The sequence below is a fragment of the Hydractinia symbiolongicarpus genome, chromosome 15, assembly GCF_029227915.1.
Source record: "Hydractinia symbiolongicarpus strain clone_291-10 chromosome 15, HSymV2.1, whole genome shotgun sequence".
NCBI classification, from domain to species: Eukaryota; Metazoa; Cnidaria; class Hydrozoa; order Anthoathecata; family Hydractiniidae; genus Hydractinia; species Hydractinia symbiolongicarpus.
Window position 1 is genome coordinate 744,989 of NC_079889.1, and position 15,577 is coordinate 760,565.

Here is a 15,577-nt window from a genome sequence, read left to right on the forward strand (position 1 = left end):
TTTTACGCCTTTGTGACTGAAATTATTTTGAGTTTTGGTGTAATATTTGTAAGAAATGGAGGATGTTAAGTCCAAGAAATTTTTTGAAAGTCAAATACATTGATTAAACTTCACCGCAATTTCGTCTAAGGAAAAATTTGTCAGTTTTTCGAAATCTAGGTTTTCTTAGGATCCGTTTGTTGTTCGCTAGTTGCAGGGCACAATCGTACCTATGCCAATTCGGACATAATATTCCAAAACTATTTTGTTGCGCTGGTTGTTTCGGCCGAACGGTTGAAGGACCAGATTGAAACATTTTGAAACTTTTTGAAACTTTTGGTGCAATATTTAAGATAAATGAAGTGTTTGAACTGCTGTCTGAAATTTGGTAGGATTACTTAAATTCCTTGGCCATTATTCCCGTTTTTCTAGGGTTTTAAATTTAGGACAAATTAGGGAGTTTTTACTGCGCTAAAGAAGTGCAAACATTTTCGAAATCTACATCTTCTTATTTTCTAATGGAACCAATATTGTTGTTTCGCCAGGTGACCCAATGGAACGATTGATGGAGGAGCCTGACAAAAACGGTAATAATAACTCCAACAGCAGCAAGTTCAACTCTGTCTTCGCTCTCTAAAGACATTTTATCGAAAGAAAAAGATCAAAAATCTGTTATCGTGTATCAACTGTCAAGTTTCGATTTTATTTTAATGCTCAATATAATTTACACAAACCAAATTCGATTAAAGAGGAAGAATGGCCGCTAATCGTACCAGGTTTTATAAAATGTATTTCACACCAGTGAAGTGGTTCATTTATTACAACTATTCGTCTTTACGTCGGTACGAATGTTTGCCGCACATGGTAACACACAAGGATCGACTCTGTCTGTTGCTAAAGTTCAATTTAAACAAAGAAAGTACGCGCGTAATAAACACGTTTCCCACCCGTTCCACGAAATGGAGGTTTTGGCATGTTGACCACTATACCCTCCAGTTTTTAAATGTGCTTTTGACTTGTACAAAACGGGTTTTGAAATTCGTAAATTCCTGTAACACCAAACCCGTTAAAGTTTGATGTGAACTCGCGCCGATTACACTTATTTTCCCTGCGTTTCTCAGAATCGGTTTTCGGGATGTTGACTACTACACCTTTTAGTTTTCTAAAATTTGACGGGAGACACTTGGAGACGAGTGTAATTGCAGATTCACGTAATTCAGGAAAACGCCTGACTGAAGTCCGATGTAAACAATGGAAGTATGCGCGTATTAAATTCGTCTGCCCTGGATTCCGTAAAACAACGGAGTTTTCGGCATGTTGGCCCCGAGACTATTTAGTTTTAAAATGTGGCCTTGATTTTGACGGGACGCACGCGGAAAAAAGTTTAATTGACGGAATTCGTAAATGCACAGACAGCTGTAATTCACAAACCTGGCAGACTAAAGTTCGTGGTAAAAAAAGAAAGTACCCACGGATTAAAATAGCTCTCCGCCTCGCGGTAAGAAAAATGCAATTTTTTAGCATGGTGGGAAGCGCCAGAAAGTTGGTTTAACCACCGGAATCCCAAAACGCCTAAATTCGCGGACCACAGACACTCGGAACGCACCAGAAAAGGTGTTTAATTGCCGGAATTCCAAAATGTGCATAATGTTGTTTCGTGTTGCCGATAAATATGCAATGATTATCACGTGACAGACAGAGTGTTTCAGAAGAGAAGAAACGCAAGAAATCCATACAAATCGTCGACAATAACTTGAGTAACCAGGAAGTCAGCAACGTCTGAGTGGCACGCCAGGCTGAGGAAATGATAGCAAATGACACGTTTTCGCTTATAAAATCTTACATGGACAAGAAGCTTTCTTCTTTAAAACGAGAACCGGCAGATTTACCAAAGAAGAGAAAAATAACCATAAAACTTAAATACGCGTCTGACGAAAAACATTTTGAGATTAACAAAGATATAGAAAATAAAATCGACCAAGCGATCTCCCTGGTGAAAGAAAGATATACGTCTTTAAAAAAACGTTACGTTTACGTTTTTAAAAAAAAATTGAGACACTAAAAAGGTTATCGCAAAAGAAACAAGTTAATCAGAATGGCCGATTATTATTATTGAAATTATTTACCCAGGATGACTTCTTCAATTTCTATTGGTACGTATCAACGATGTTCCTGCAAATGGGAGTAGTAGTGCATTTAAAGCTACCATTTGAGCTACGAAAGTCGTGCAAGCACAATCGCTCAACTAGACAACCGCCCAAGATACCAATCCTGTTCTCATGCTGAGCGCTAAGCAGAAAGGATAGGTTCACGCTTTTGTAGTCTCTGGCATGACTCGGCTGGGGTTTGACTCAAGATCTCCCGCACTGGAAGCGAACGCTCTACCACAAGGCTACCAGTCAAGCATATAAGCATGCTTCAAGACCCCTTGTATCTTTCTGGCATGGTAAGAGAGTATACATCTATTTGGATGCGACTGGAAGCGGAAAATCTTACAGCCTAATTTTGTTCGTGAGTGTCTAGCAAACGCTGGTTTTAGTGTTCTGTTAACGATGATAAATCAATTTACCTTTCAATAATCTCACCCGGCTTAGAGTTTCCTTGAACTTTAAAACCATCTCTAGTATTTTTAGCTTCTATTATTTTTTAACCATATACACGGGCTTCTAAATTAGCAGGATAATTGATTTCAACAAAGTTAGTCCCTGGAGATATGATTTATTTAAAAACTGGAGCACTATAATTAATGGCTAATTATCATGGGATGCTACTAATTTAACGAAAAGTGTGATGAAGTACTTAAGGACATGCACTTCTGTGAGAAATTTTTTTGCTCTTAACCGTACGTACGTACGTGCCCCGTTAAAATGGCGAGTCCCATAAATTTGTTTTCACACGCGAATAGTACAGTCGACGCTCGTTATCTCGAGAAAGGAGCGTCGGTTGTGAAAAATGTCGAGATAAGGAAAGTTTGTCAATAGCATGCACACATTAGAAAAATTATTTAAATTTTGAAACTTGTCAGAGATGGACAATTAATCAGAAGAATCAATTATTACTATTCTCATGCTATATGTATTTAATCATTTGAAAAAATTCAAAATGCTATTTTGCTTTTTAGCAGATATTCTATCCATAATTTACAAAGGATTCTAAACGCTGTAATAAAGAGCCCATGCCGTTTTCGTTGCCGCTAAAAAGGAATAAAGTTCTTAATGTTTCTATGGCAGCATCAACCTCGATTTTCAATGGCTTTCAATGGGTTCATCATACATTTTAATTTCGTCATCATCATTCTCCTCCTTTTTGTCATATACGTCTATTACAGATTGGATAATTTCTCCATCTGTGACCGGGTTACCTGTTGCGATGAGCTGAAAGTCAATGTCAAGAAATTCCTCCACTGTTAACTCTTCAGGTAACAAGTTTTCCCTTTCTTGTAACTCGGCTAAGGTCTTCTCTAGGATCGGTCACACCTTCCTTTTTCAACTTCTTTAGAGCTTTGCATTTCTCAACCCAAGTTTTTGATGTGTAAACGAAGAGAAAATTGTAAACATTTGAAATTTTGATTTTGAGAAAGTTTGAGAAATTCGAACGTTCGAATGTTTTTCTAATCGAATTTTTTTGTGTGATGAAATACGAAAAAATTACAGAAAAGGTCAAGAAAGATAACGTGATAAAATGGACTCAAGGGACCGTAAAAATAGGTCGAGATAAGGAAAGTTCGAATACTGTTCAGCAGTAACCTTAACCTTCAATTTTACAACTTCCGAAACACTTCGAATATAGTTCAGTGATAACCTCAACCTTTAACGCACCAAAGGAAATAATTGGACTTCCACACCTGTCCTACGTCAAACAGAGTCAGCATAAAAAAAAGGAACTAATCACATCATACATACATGGAATTACTTGAAACACCAGGTGAGAGGTGGAATCATAACAAATAAAAATATGCATGAAATTCTTTTATTTACAACACGACAAAGTTTTACACAAAAAAATTACAAAATAGTTTGATGAGAATGAAACATTTATAAAACTTAGAAGGGATAAAGTAACTTTTTTCACGCTACTGGTACATAAGTGACAAATCGATAATCGGGAAACGAAATCGGAAATCGGGATTCAAAATTGGTAATCAGGATACAAAATCGGTAAACAGGATTGTAAGCATGCTTTCCAAATAAGTAGGTGTGTATAATAAACGAAGTATTTAAATGTTCCGTTTCCAATGGCGTCCGCAAAAATAAGATAAAGAAAAGAGGTATTTGAAGAAACACCAGGTTTCAAAAAACACCATAAATGATGCTGACGCTAGGAAAACAAAACTCAATTTCTATGTACAATTTACAAAGACCTCCACCTAAAGCAATTGCTTGGAAACAGTGTTGTTGAAATATATTGAAATACTCCATCACAAGTAATTATTCTATGTTCATCAACAACCACTTCAAGTGGAAACCAAAAAATATAGAAACTCAATTACCGGCAAATAAAAATATTTAATCTTTTTAGCCTAACTACAAATTTCACTTGCAAAATAACGCAAGCTTCTATTAAATCATTTTTTTATACTCATTTATTAAAATTTTAAAAAATTATCAACACCACACAAAAATAAGTTAGGCTATCAAAAAAAATGGAACATTACATAGCTACCAGAACGAGCATATAAAGTTTTTTTTGCAACAATACGAGACGTTCATATCTACTGACTCTACCTAATTCCTGAAATATTTCCTGACTTTGTTTGACTATTCAAAAGTTTCATAACAAATTCAACGTTGTGGTAATTAAATTACAGATTTAACCTTACCATAATACCGAAAACCAGGCATGAAGCTGAATGTTAATTGCTTGATATTTCAATATGATTCTAGACAAGTAGCCATGTATGGACTTATTTACTAATATTAAAATTTTGCAATCTAGACTAGAGAATCTCTTTGGCGTTGTAAGACCCACGTGAAACGCTGTCTAACTTTCCCCGATTTTCCTGTTTCAGTAGATAGGCTGGTCCTCACTTTCTATCTCCTAAGCAGAAGCAAAAAAACAACCCAAAAGACGTTGTTTTATCCTGACTTGGGAATGTCGTACATGAAAAACTGTTCCATTTTTCTCCAAAAACAAAAAACAAAATAAAAACAATAAATATATATATATATCACATTCGTTCCCATGCCATGCTCTTAAGAGACGTGGGAACGAAGATGCAAAGAATTATAAAATAAAATATAAACAAAACATATAAATCTATAAAAAGGGTTAAAATTTTTAAAATTATATCTTATTAAGAAAAGATTTCGAAATTTTCTGTTGAAAAATACTTGTTAACAACTCGTTAATTATATCCTTGGTCATACCACAAATAATTATTTTGAATTTTCTTGAAAGATATTTGACTTCAGATCAAGTTGGTAAATTTTTCGTATTTCTCCAGTCATGTATTTCCCCTTCGTCGTAAAATGTAGGTCTTCATCTTAAGGACTCTTTTTCAATCTTGAGAGCGGGGTTGATTTCCATGAGTTTATATAAGTTGCGAATTGGTTTGCAGCCATACAAATGCAATACCTTCAATCTAAAAGACAATTATACTCAATACTGCTGACTACACGTTTTTTTTAAAAGAAACCTAAGCATTTGGTTGAGGCTGGAGTTTCTTAAAATTTTGATAAATTGAGCCTTAAATGTTTCTTAAATTTTCCCTATTTGACCCTGGGTTTTTATAATCAATTTTTTTTAAGATTTGGAGTATGGTTTTGATATATATGAACAACATTTGTTATGTTCCTATGTATTTTTTCTGTTATATGTATAAGTTTCTTAATGTTGGAGATTTCACAGCCTGCCAAGGTTTCTTACAAGTTTCTTATAGATTTTTTGACTTTTTAAATTCTTAAATTCAAAAGATAAGCTAGTGTAATGTATACATACGCAGAAGAGCAGCACATGTACGATGCAACAGAAATTAAAACAACCTTATTAATGTCATACAAATAAGAAAATGCACACATTATAAGAACATTAGCGCACAAGGAGAAAGTTTTGGGCAAATTCGCGAAAGTTTAGTTCCACGAAAAAATTTAATTTCTATAAATCGAGAAAGTTTATTCTCGCAAAATATTTTTCTATCACAAATGGCGAAAGTTTATTCTAGCAAAACAAAAAATGATGACGATCAGAGTAATATTCCACACTAAAAAAATGAAATCTTAACAATACTCTTGAAACAAGGCAAATTGGAAATGGAGGTCAAGTGACGATTCTGACATCGATAATAGAAACGCATTCAATGAAATTTGTTAACTTGTTTTCTTTTACTTCGCTATTTTTTTTGCGTTATACACATGGATTCGCGAAAGTTAATTCACGCGAAAAATCCAAAAAAAGGGTGAATTCGCGAAAGCTTCTACCTTTAAAGAAGTTTTTGGGTACAACTGAACAACAACAACAACAAAAACATTCATAGAATTTCTATTTCTAGCACTTACTGCTGACATTTGCTGACGACAGCATGAAGACAAGAGTCAGTTACAGCAGGACAAAAACTCAACTTCAAGGATGTCAGTGATGTTTTGCAATAATGACCAATGGCTGACACGCTAAAAACACAAGAAATTTTCTATATTGCCTTATATAGCTTATACTATACCATATATGGTCCAAAAGCGATAAATAATATGATAGATAAAATTTCATTTTTAACATATTTCTGCAAATATATATTGATATATACCTTCGGCCGGTAACTTTTGTTGAACTTAAATCCAACACTTGGAGAGAGCGACAACTTTTCACCAAGGCTTGCATCCCTCGATCAGTAATCTTGCAACATCCACATGCGTCTAGACATCTTCCAATAAACAAATCAGAATAAAGTTATTGTCATGGTAACAGGGAAATGTCTTGTGCAAAACGTTGCGTATATTTGTGGAATTGGCGAGGCAAAAAAATGTTTGTCTCGTTTAATCAGGATTTACACTCGAAACTTTAAATACCAGGACTTACAATATTAACAACAAGAGCGTTAAATAACATTATGAACAATCTGAAGTCCGAATTAAAAGAATTAAAAGTGTTAACAAGTGTATGAATGATGATGCTCTCTTATTTTTCAGCTACCTTGCCCCCATTAGCCCTCAAAACCTGTGTTGAAAACATTTCAAGTCTGGTTATATTTAAAAAACAAGAAATATAAATTGTGAAATTAAAACAGTGGACTTTAGGAAAAAAAAAACGAACAGAAAAAATTGTTCAAAACAAGGATGAACGTTTGAATTGAACTGATAAAATTGGTATACTTTAAAGCAGGTAGATGAGAAGCGATGGTTATCATTGACGTGTCGGTAATGGACGGACAGTTTGCTATGATTAAACTAGTCAGCTTGTTGCAGTTCGTTATGATCTCCTTTAGTGATGAATCTCGTACCTACAGAAGATGAAATAAAACATTTTATTTACAGCGTTGATGGTTAAAATTCTTGTTATGCTGTTGTTACAAATTCTTTGAGTTAATTCTGATTATGTATTTCAAGGAAAAAAAATTCTATGATCCTTTGACTTAAGAAAAATCCGTTTCGGAATGGACAGGTTGATGACGTCATCAAAAAAATTTAAACCCCAGTATCTCTGCAGCCGTTTGTCAAAGATACACGATCCTATACATTTTCTTGATCAGTGTTTCAAGATATCTGCAATGAAGGCAACAGATATACAAACTTAAAAAAAAATTTTCTGTATTGATGGGTCCTTGCAGACGTCAGCAAGATTCAAGTGATGGATATCTTTTTTATTGTTCTCTTGCCTGCTGAGTGGATTTCTCACGGGTCTTATCGACTAAAATTTTGGAATTACATGCTTTGTGCAAGTAGAAAAATATAAAATTAGAAAAGTTAAAAAAAAAGAAAATCAGAACAAACAAATATCTGTATCCAAAAACGAAAAATAAAAACAAAAAGAGAAAAGTGTATAAAAACATCTTTCTACCTGTTTGCAACCTCTGATGTCTAAACTTTCAAGATGTTTTATATTTTGAGCAATGACAGTAAGTGCAACGTTGTTTACCTACACGTAAAAACACAGCATAAAAGAATTTGTGTCCTGTTAACTGCATAATGTATATATTTTTCTATGCTCAGAAACCTGGGCACAAATTAGTGAAAAGTATCACAGAATTTTAAAGATTGTTACCACAAGCAGTTGTATATCAAGTAACATGCACTCCAAAGTTGTTGAAGTTTACTTGTCAATGCTCACAGTGAACTTGCATCGTAACTTATTTGGTTAGATTTAAAAATATTATTATTAGACGCCTAGATAATTAAAAACGAAACCAATTGATCAGTTTTTTGAACAAGAAATAAACTGTTGGATCAAGAATATTTATTTTTAGATGGAAAATAGATAATAAGAACATAGGATGGAAAGGGGAAATATATAAAGAGTTATATATCATCACGTTTGACCTTTTTTCTTTGTTCGCTCTGCTGAGCAAAATTCTTACGACTAAATCGGAATGGCAAGGCGTAAGGGACGAATAATAAAATGCTTATCATCATCAAGTTGGAAATCCATTTTTCATGACAGAACAATGAAGTATAAAATTATAAAGAGTAAGTAAAAATACCTTATGGCACTGCCCCAAATTTAATTTTTTCAACTTTTTACAGTGCTGTGCCAAAGCATTTATTGAAGCTGATGAAATGTTGAAACAACCAAAAACTTCAAGACATTGTAGACTAAAAATGAAAAAGATTAACTCACATTAAACTAAAAATTATCGTGAAGATGGTAGTATCAAAATGGAAACCAAGGCCTCCCCAGTTACTGTGCAATTTGAAACAAATAATTATTATCTGTCTTCACAACATGAATCACACATGTAATATCATTCTTACTTATCTCCATGTTTCTCAGCAACTGCTTTAATTGACTCGTCAGTTATTCCTTGGCAACCGTTAAGTGACAATTGTTCTAACCTAAAAGTAATATATCACCATAATAGATTAGGAATCACACCAAAACAATGTACCAAAAAAACACAAAGAATATAAGATAAGAAGAAAAGGGTAAACAAATTTTTATCATTATCTAATTGTTGTTTTCTGTAGCTGTGTAGTTCATTTGCCACTTTGGTAAAAAAATTTTCGAGTCAGAATTTGCTGTTTTATGCTTTATGCTTTTTGTTGGGGAGGGCCCAGCAAGAAGCATCAACTTTAGTAGTAAATTTATGTCTACAAAAAAACAAAATGTTTACAGAGTGAGATCCAGAAATACAACATACCTGTTCAGAGCTTTAGATACACCTTGAACACTTTCATTTGATACATTGCTCCAACTCACATCAAGTTTGTATATATTTTTGCATCTAGCCGAAACATGGAGTAGAACAGTTTCCCCAATAAGAACTCCACCACTACAAGCGCTGACATCAAGAACCTAAGGTACAATTAACTAAACAATTAAAAGTCCCTAGAATCTTTTTTGAGTATTTAAAACTTGACTTTTCTCATTCACACAGAAGAAAGTTTTAATTGATTTTATTTAGCATGAATCATGCACCTCTTCTTTGACTTCATTTTTAAAGTATACGTGTACCTCACTTAAATTTGCTTTAATATCTTTTGGCTTGGTTCTTTCATATCAAAAAGGTTGTGGCTTTACGGAATAGTTAACCAAAAGCATCATCATTAATTGTATGTATTGCGATTATGATACATTTTCTTTCACTTGCGATGTTATCGTTTATGATTGTTTATTCTCTTGAGTTTTTAAAACATTTCTTGTGTACATTGTGTTTCAGTTTCAGATTCGCACTAAGAAATTCATGAAGCAAGTAATGCAGAAAGAGCAAACAGGATAAGCAAGAATATAAATTTTTTTGGATATTTTTGCTTCAACCCATGCTTTATGTCTACTTTGCTTGATTAATGAGTGTTTACACAGTGCTCGTGTCTGCTCCTGCATTTGCTTCTGCTTCATAGATGTGAACAAGAAGTGAAGATGACATTAGACAGTACGGCAACTACATGTATGTTTAAGTGAGTGATACCAATTACTTAAATTATTGATGAAGGGTTTCTGGAGAACGTTCATGTGAGTAAATAATAATACAAGTAACCAATCAAAAAGCAAGCTCAAAATTTGTTTACAAGCCAGCATAATTTTCGCCCAGTCCCGCTGCTAGGTTTTTCTGTTGATGTTCTAGTGTACCAGGTTAGAGGCTATTACTATTGTTTCCACACACAGCTGAACACTGAAGCGCAGACAAACTTCATGGGAAAGGTACGTGACAGTGTGTTATAGTGTGCCATGAGTCGAAAACTTAAATAAAAAAATTAATTTAATATGATCCAAAAGTAATTTAATAGGATCAAGTTATATACCTCTAGTGTGTCAGCACAGCTTCTAAAAAGTTGTCGTAAACCCTCCATAGTAACCATTTTTCCATTACATTGTGTAACTGTCAAACGCGACGGTCGCTTTTTTGAGATCGCAGCAAATACATTGTCAGTCAAATTGTTCTTTTTCTTCACGATAATTTCTTTCCCTAAGATATCCAATCAAAATGAATGTTTAAACTAGAAAATAAGATCCAATTCTTTTACATGGTAAAAACATTTGCTCACCGTGAAGATCCAGGCCTTTTAATGAAGAAAATAGTAAAACACTGTTAAATAACTGTGTACTCTATCACATACGTAGGTAACCTTACTTCATCTAGGCAATATAATTTTTTTCACACAGTAAAATTGCTTTATATTTCTATTGCTTAGCAGTGCTTCTGTATTACCATTTTCACTCTCTCTCCATAACATAATCCAGGAGAACATTTTTTCTTTTGATTTCAATGCTATTCTAATCTATTATATCTTTGTATATGCATAATCTTGTAGATGAATCACAAAAGACCAAGATGGGACACTAATTGGTCTGTTAAATTGTCTTGCAACTCAGACTAGACCTGATCTATTATATGAATGCTGTCATCTGATAAGTGTTATAAACAAGACAACTGTTGCTGATCTGATTCATTTGAACAAGATTGTGCGGAAAGCAAAAAAGATGACATTGTATTGCAAGTCCGCTCTCCTGGATATTTAAAGATAAAAAGAATCGTATGTAATGTATCCCTTGAAAAATTAGTTGATGGAAGATCGCAGGAGCATATATAATCTTTTTGTGTAACCAAAATTTATCATGTCCTGTGGCTTTATTGAACTTTGTGGCTTTTTCTTCAACTGAATAGGAACACAATTTAGGTATATGTGAGAAATTTACCTGCATGATAGCGTGTGGGAAAAGGATGGTGTATGTTTTATTATAAGCCTAAAGATGGTGTCTGTATTGAAGGGAAATTTGATATAATTTTTTCCTTAAAATTCCTTTTAATAACATGAAGCTTACAAAAGCACTTAACAATATCAATAATAAATTATAGCCATATTTTGTCAATTTAGTGAAATTTGTTGGATGCAAGAAAAAATCCATATGTTACACAACTTGCAAGGTTTTAGGGTACTTTTTTTAAAATTAGAAAAGAAAATTCAATCCTAACAAGAGAATTTTGGAGCAGTGCTTGCCTTTTAAATTAAGGGTTCATTTATTCTTTGCACATGGCTGCTATTGATATGTTGGTGGTGGTAATCCAAGATTGATAAAAAATAATCAGTTTTCCAAAACTTTAGTTGTCATTGGTGGCTAACAAAAAGACCTGGATGGCTTGTGTTTTTTATAACTTTTTATAACAGCTACTCCTTAGGAGTTATGGCAGACAAACTGTTCTGTTGTTGAGTCAATTTTTAACTAGGTATCTACGTGTTTTGTGGGTTAAATGTGTGCTAAACATGGGTGTGTAAAGACTAGATGTACGAACAAAAATACATAATATTAAATTTAATGAAAGAAGGTATCTAGAAAATATTTCTTACACAGTGCAGCATCAGATGCAACTCGGTTAAATAACTTGCACACTCTTGTGCATTTTGCGAGATCAGATGTACGTAAAAATGAAAAAGCATGTAACAATATTTCTTCAGGAAGATCTGTTAATAACATCCCAACATCTTGTTCCTGAACAGAAATGATATTTAAGGATAAAATATTTTCTACAATATAATTCTCATTTTATACATGTATGCTGAAACAATTCTTAAAAATACCAAGATGCAAAAACAAAATCCAATGTACTTACCATGGCACAGAAATTATTTTTCTCCAAACATTTATCTAAAAGAAAATTAGAACATAGATTCCTACTATTTTGCAAACAAATAAAGTTGGTTTACAAAGTACATTATACCTTCCCTATTGAAGACTGCACATTCTTGTTCCTGGATACAGTTATGATAGGTTTATCTCAAAGGGCAGCTTTGTCAAGATTAAATAATGTCCACAGGCAAACGAGCTGCACTAATTTAAACAATTCCTTTTATTCACTTAAGGAGATTTAAAAGCCTTAAATGTTGTTAGTTTGCTGATTTATCTCTTCTTTTAATCAATTTCGACAATTATGCAGTAATTGTTGGAGGAGACAAAATCTAGGGACTGTACAAATTTTACTAAAAAATAATCTGATCATACCATCTTGTTCCTTTTTGGTTGTTGCAGAATGTAGGGAAGATTTCTAAATGTGTCAAGAAATAGTAACCAGTGGGTAAAATAAAATACTAGCTTAATAAAATACAAGTTGACTTAAATTTATTTTGCTTATCACAAAACTGTTTGTTGCTTATTTCAGGCTGAAAATAAAACATTTCAGGCTGCAAATAAAAACTAAATACAGGAACACTAGACTTGTTCAAAGTGATAGCTAATAAAACTTTTATCTATGTGTAGAGATTACAAAAGTAAATAAATAACAAGAAAAAGATCAAATTTTGCGTTTTCCAAAAGGAAAAAGTTTACTAATACTAAGGAATGGGCTAGCTGGTAAAAGTCTTATTTGTTAATTAGCCATTTAAATGAATACAAAGTCTGTTCGTACAAAACCGAACAAACTTTGTACAAACGGACACTACAACATGCTTATAGTGATAAAATAGTGAAATACATAAATATACATATTAATGCTTGCAGTGAAATGAAATATATAATTGGCATCAATTACTTGATGAAATATAGCAATGAAAGATAATGAAATCTAATTTTTGCACATAAATTGTGTTCAATCAAACATACAAATAACTGACCATTGCGATCAGTAATGGAAATAGGGAAATTAAACTTGTTCAAACATTTTTCTTAAATAAAATTCTCCTCAAGGCCCCACTATAGTATAATATTTTTATGTAATTTAAAACAAAAATTAGCTACTTTCGCTAAAACAGAGTATTGACCTAACACACTCCTTCATTATGATTAGTATATATGTCTGAGAATACACTAGTTAAAATGCAACACTACAAGATTTTTAGTCAATACCATTTAGGAAAATGTTGTGAAAGACTTAACTATTGTAAGCTAAAATATATCTAATAAAAAGATTTTGCACTTAGATTTGGATTTTCTCACATAAGGCTGTGCAAAAAACAGTTTTTTTTGTTTTGTAAGTGGGAGGAGAATAACATGCTGTATAATTTTCAAAACAACACCAGTATATTCTGTATACTCAGAACAAGAACAATTTTTTGCTGTTAACTTTCAAAACAAACAAGAGAATTAACTTTTAAAAACATGATTTTGAGCATGCAAGTATTTTTATTTTTCACCTTGACAGCTAGTTTTAATTTTAATTTTTTAGGGAGAAAAATTATTTTTTTCAATATTATTATTAAATTGTTACTAATATTAATTGCGTAATATACATAAAAATACATAAATACTTTCATTTAAATACATAAAAAATATGCTTGTCATAACAACCTCCTCTGTTGTTGACACAGATATAATTGAAGAATTGAAAAACCCACGTTATTTTTTTCAACGAAAGAATCTTACGTTTTTTACTGTATTCGCAATTAATAGCAGCACTTGTATATGACTCATATTCGATTTATTTCACAATATTTTCATAAATTTGGTAAAGTATTAAAACATCAATATGAAAGTTTTTGAAAAAATGACCAGACATTGTTTAGCCAATGCTCTAAAAAAAGGTTAGGCATGTCCAATTCTGATGATGACTTGTACAAAAGTCAAAATATTAAAAATTGTAAAGCTAGTTTCTGAGATTTTAATAAAATGAATTTATTAGGACTTACATTTGTACTATACGTAAGGACTTATGGAAGTAGGTACATGAGACATGTTTAGCAGTAAGTAACCCTGTAAAGTTTTGTATATACGTATTTATAAGTTGATTTTTTATAACCAAAAAAATTGTTTTTGAAAAACTGGATGTACAGTAATCAGGAGAAAGAAAGAAGGAAAAAAATGCGCAATAGCATTCAAATCTATTTACCTTTTCCTTTCTTTTGTTTCTGTTCCACTTGTAATGTTTTTTAGATCTTGGTTGACAAGCTCTTGTTTGGTTGGACTCATATGGCACATTATTAATTCGATAGTAATAAGGTTGAATATATGCTGCATTAGATACAATATTTGATGAAGGCAATACATATCCACACACTGGATTATGTATTGCAAAATTAGGATAAAGTAAATCATCAAAAGCATACATATGCAATGCATCTTCCTTTCTGTCACCAGAGGCAGATTTCTGAAATATAGCTACTTCCCCATCAGTTCTAGTTTTACTGTGCAAATCTTCATCGAATTCAGGATTCTGAAAATCAAACGATGCAGCACTAAATTGTTCTGCATTGCTTCCATATGGGTACTGATTGTTATATGAAAATGACCGATTTGCAACATATTCATCTTCAAATGAAACAGAATTGGGTGGAAAGTTACTCTGAAATGGAAAACTTTTACTTTCACAATCATAAGAGGGAGATATTTGGTGGGGAGATTCTTTTAAGCTTTCTTGTCGTCGTACTTCAACAGACAATATAGCTTTCCCACATTCCATACACCAATTTGCATCTTTATCGTTTATTTCAGAACACTTTGGACATTTTTTGCCATATTTCACATGATTACCTTTGTTTTCATTATAAGAGCTATTACACTTGCTATTCAGAAAAGAAATATTTGACTTTTCTTTTTGCGAAATTGTGTTCAGTTTATCCTCCATTTTAAATGTTTTTGTCTTTCCTTCCTCCCTTCTTGTTCCTCCCCCACTCTCAATGTTGATAGAATTTGAAAGCATCATATTCATGCAATTAGCAGAGCACCTGTCCTTGAAATTATTGCTGGTGCTTTGCAAGCCGTTACAACCATACGCAGCGTTGGATGGTCGTTTTCCTTCTTCTTTCGATTTCTGCTGTACGTACCTGGCAGGTTTTTCTTCCATGGAAATGATCAATGATGTTTTAATCCCATTAATTAAGGAGGCAGCAATGCTACGTGCTTCCTCCCTTGATATATCGACCATTTTTAGCGATGTTAATTTGCCATATATTTGTGCAACTGAATGCTGAAGGTGAGTTGAGTTGTGCTGTGTTGCTTTAGCTTTCTCAATTTTCTAATTTTATGCTCACGGACCTGCATTTTATTTTGGAACGTCAGACAGTGCAGGTCAGAAATGCAGGAC

General features: G+C 32.9%; 1 protein-coding gene across 1 annotated transcript; it reads right to left on the minus strand.

Moving 5' to 3' along the window:
* Positions 1-3,932: 3,932 nt before the first annotated feature.
* Positions 3,933-15,564, minus strand: LOC130629275 (uncharacterized). Its single transcript, XM_057442422.1, has 13 exons — positions 14,384-15,564; positions 12,565-12,607; positions 12,176-12,210; positions 11,913-12,054; positions 10,368-10,531; positions 9,266-9,420; positions 8,880-8,960; positions 8,609-8,720; positions 7,969-8,046; positions 7,284-7,411; positions 6,719-6,835; positions 6,474-6,584; positions 3,933-5,560 (listed from the first exon to the last, which is right to left on the minus strand). Exons 1-13 carry the CDS (start codon positions 15,416-15,418, stop codon positions 5,458-5,460), a joined length of 2,304 nt encoding a protein of 767 aa, XP_057298405.1. The 5' UTR covers positions 15,419-15,564; the 3' UTR covers positions 3,933-5,457.
* Positions 15,565-15,577: the final 13 nt, after the last annotated feature.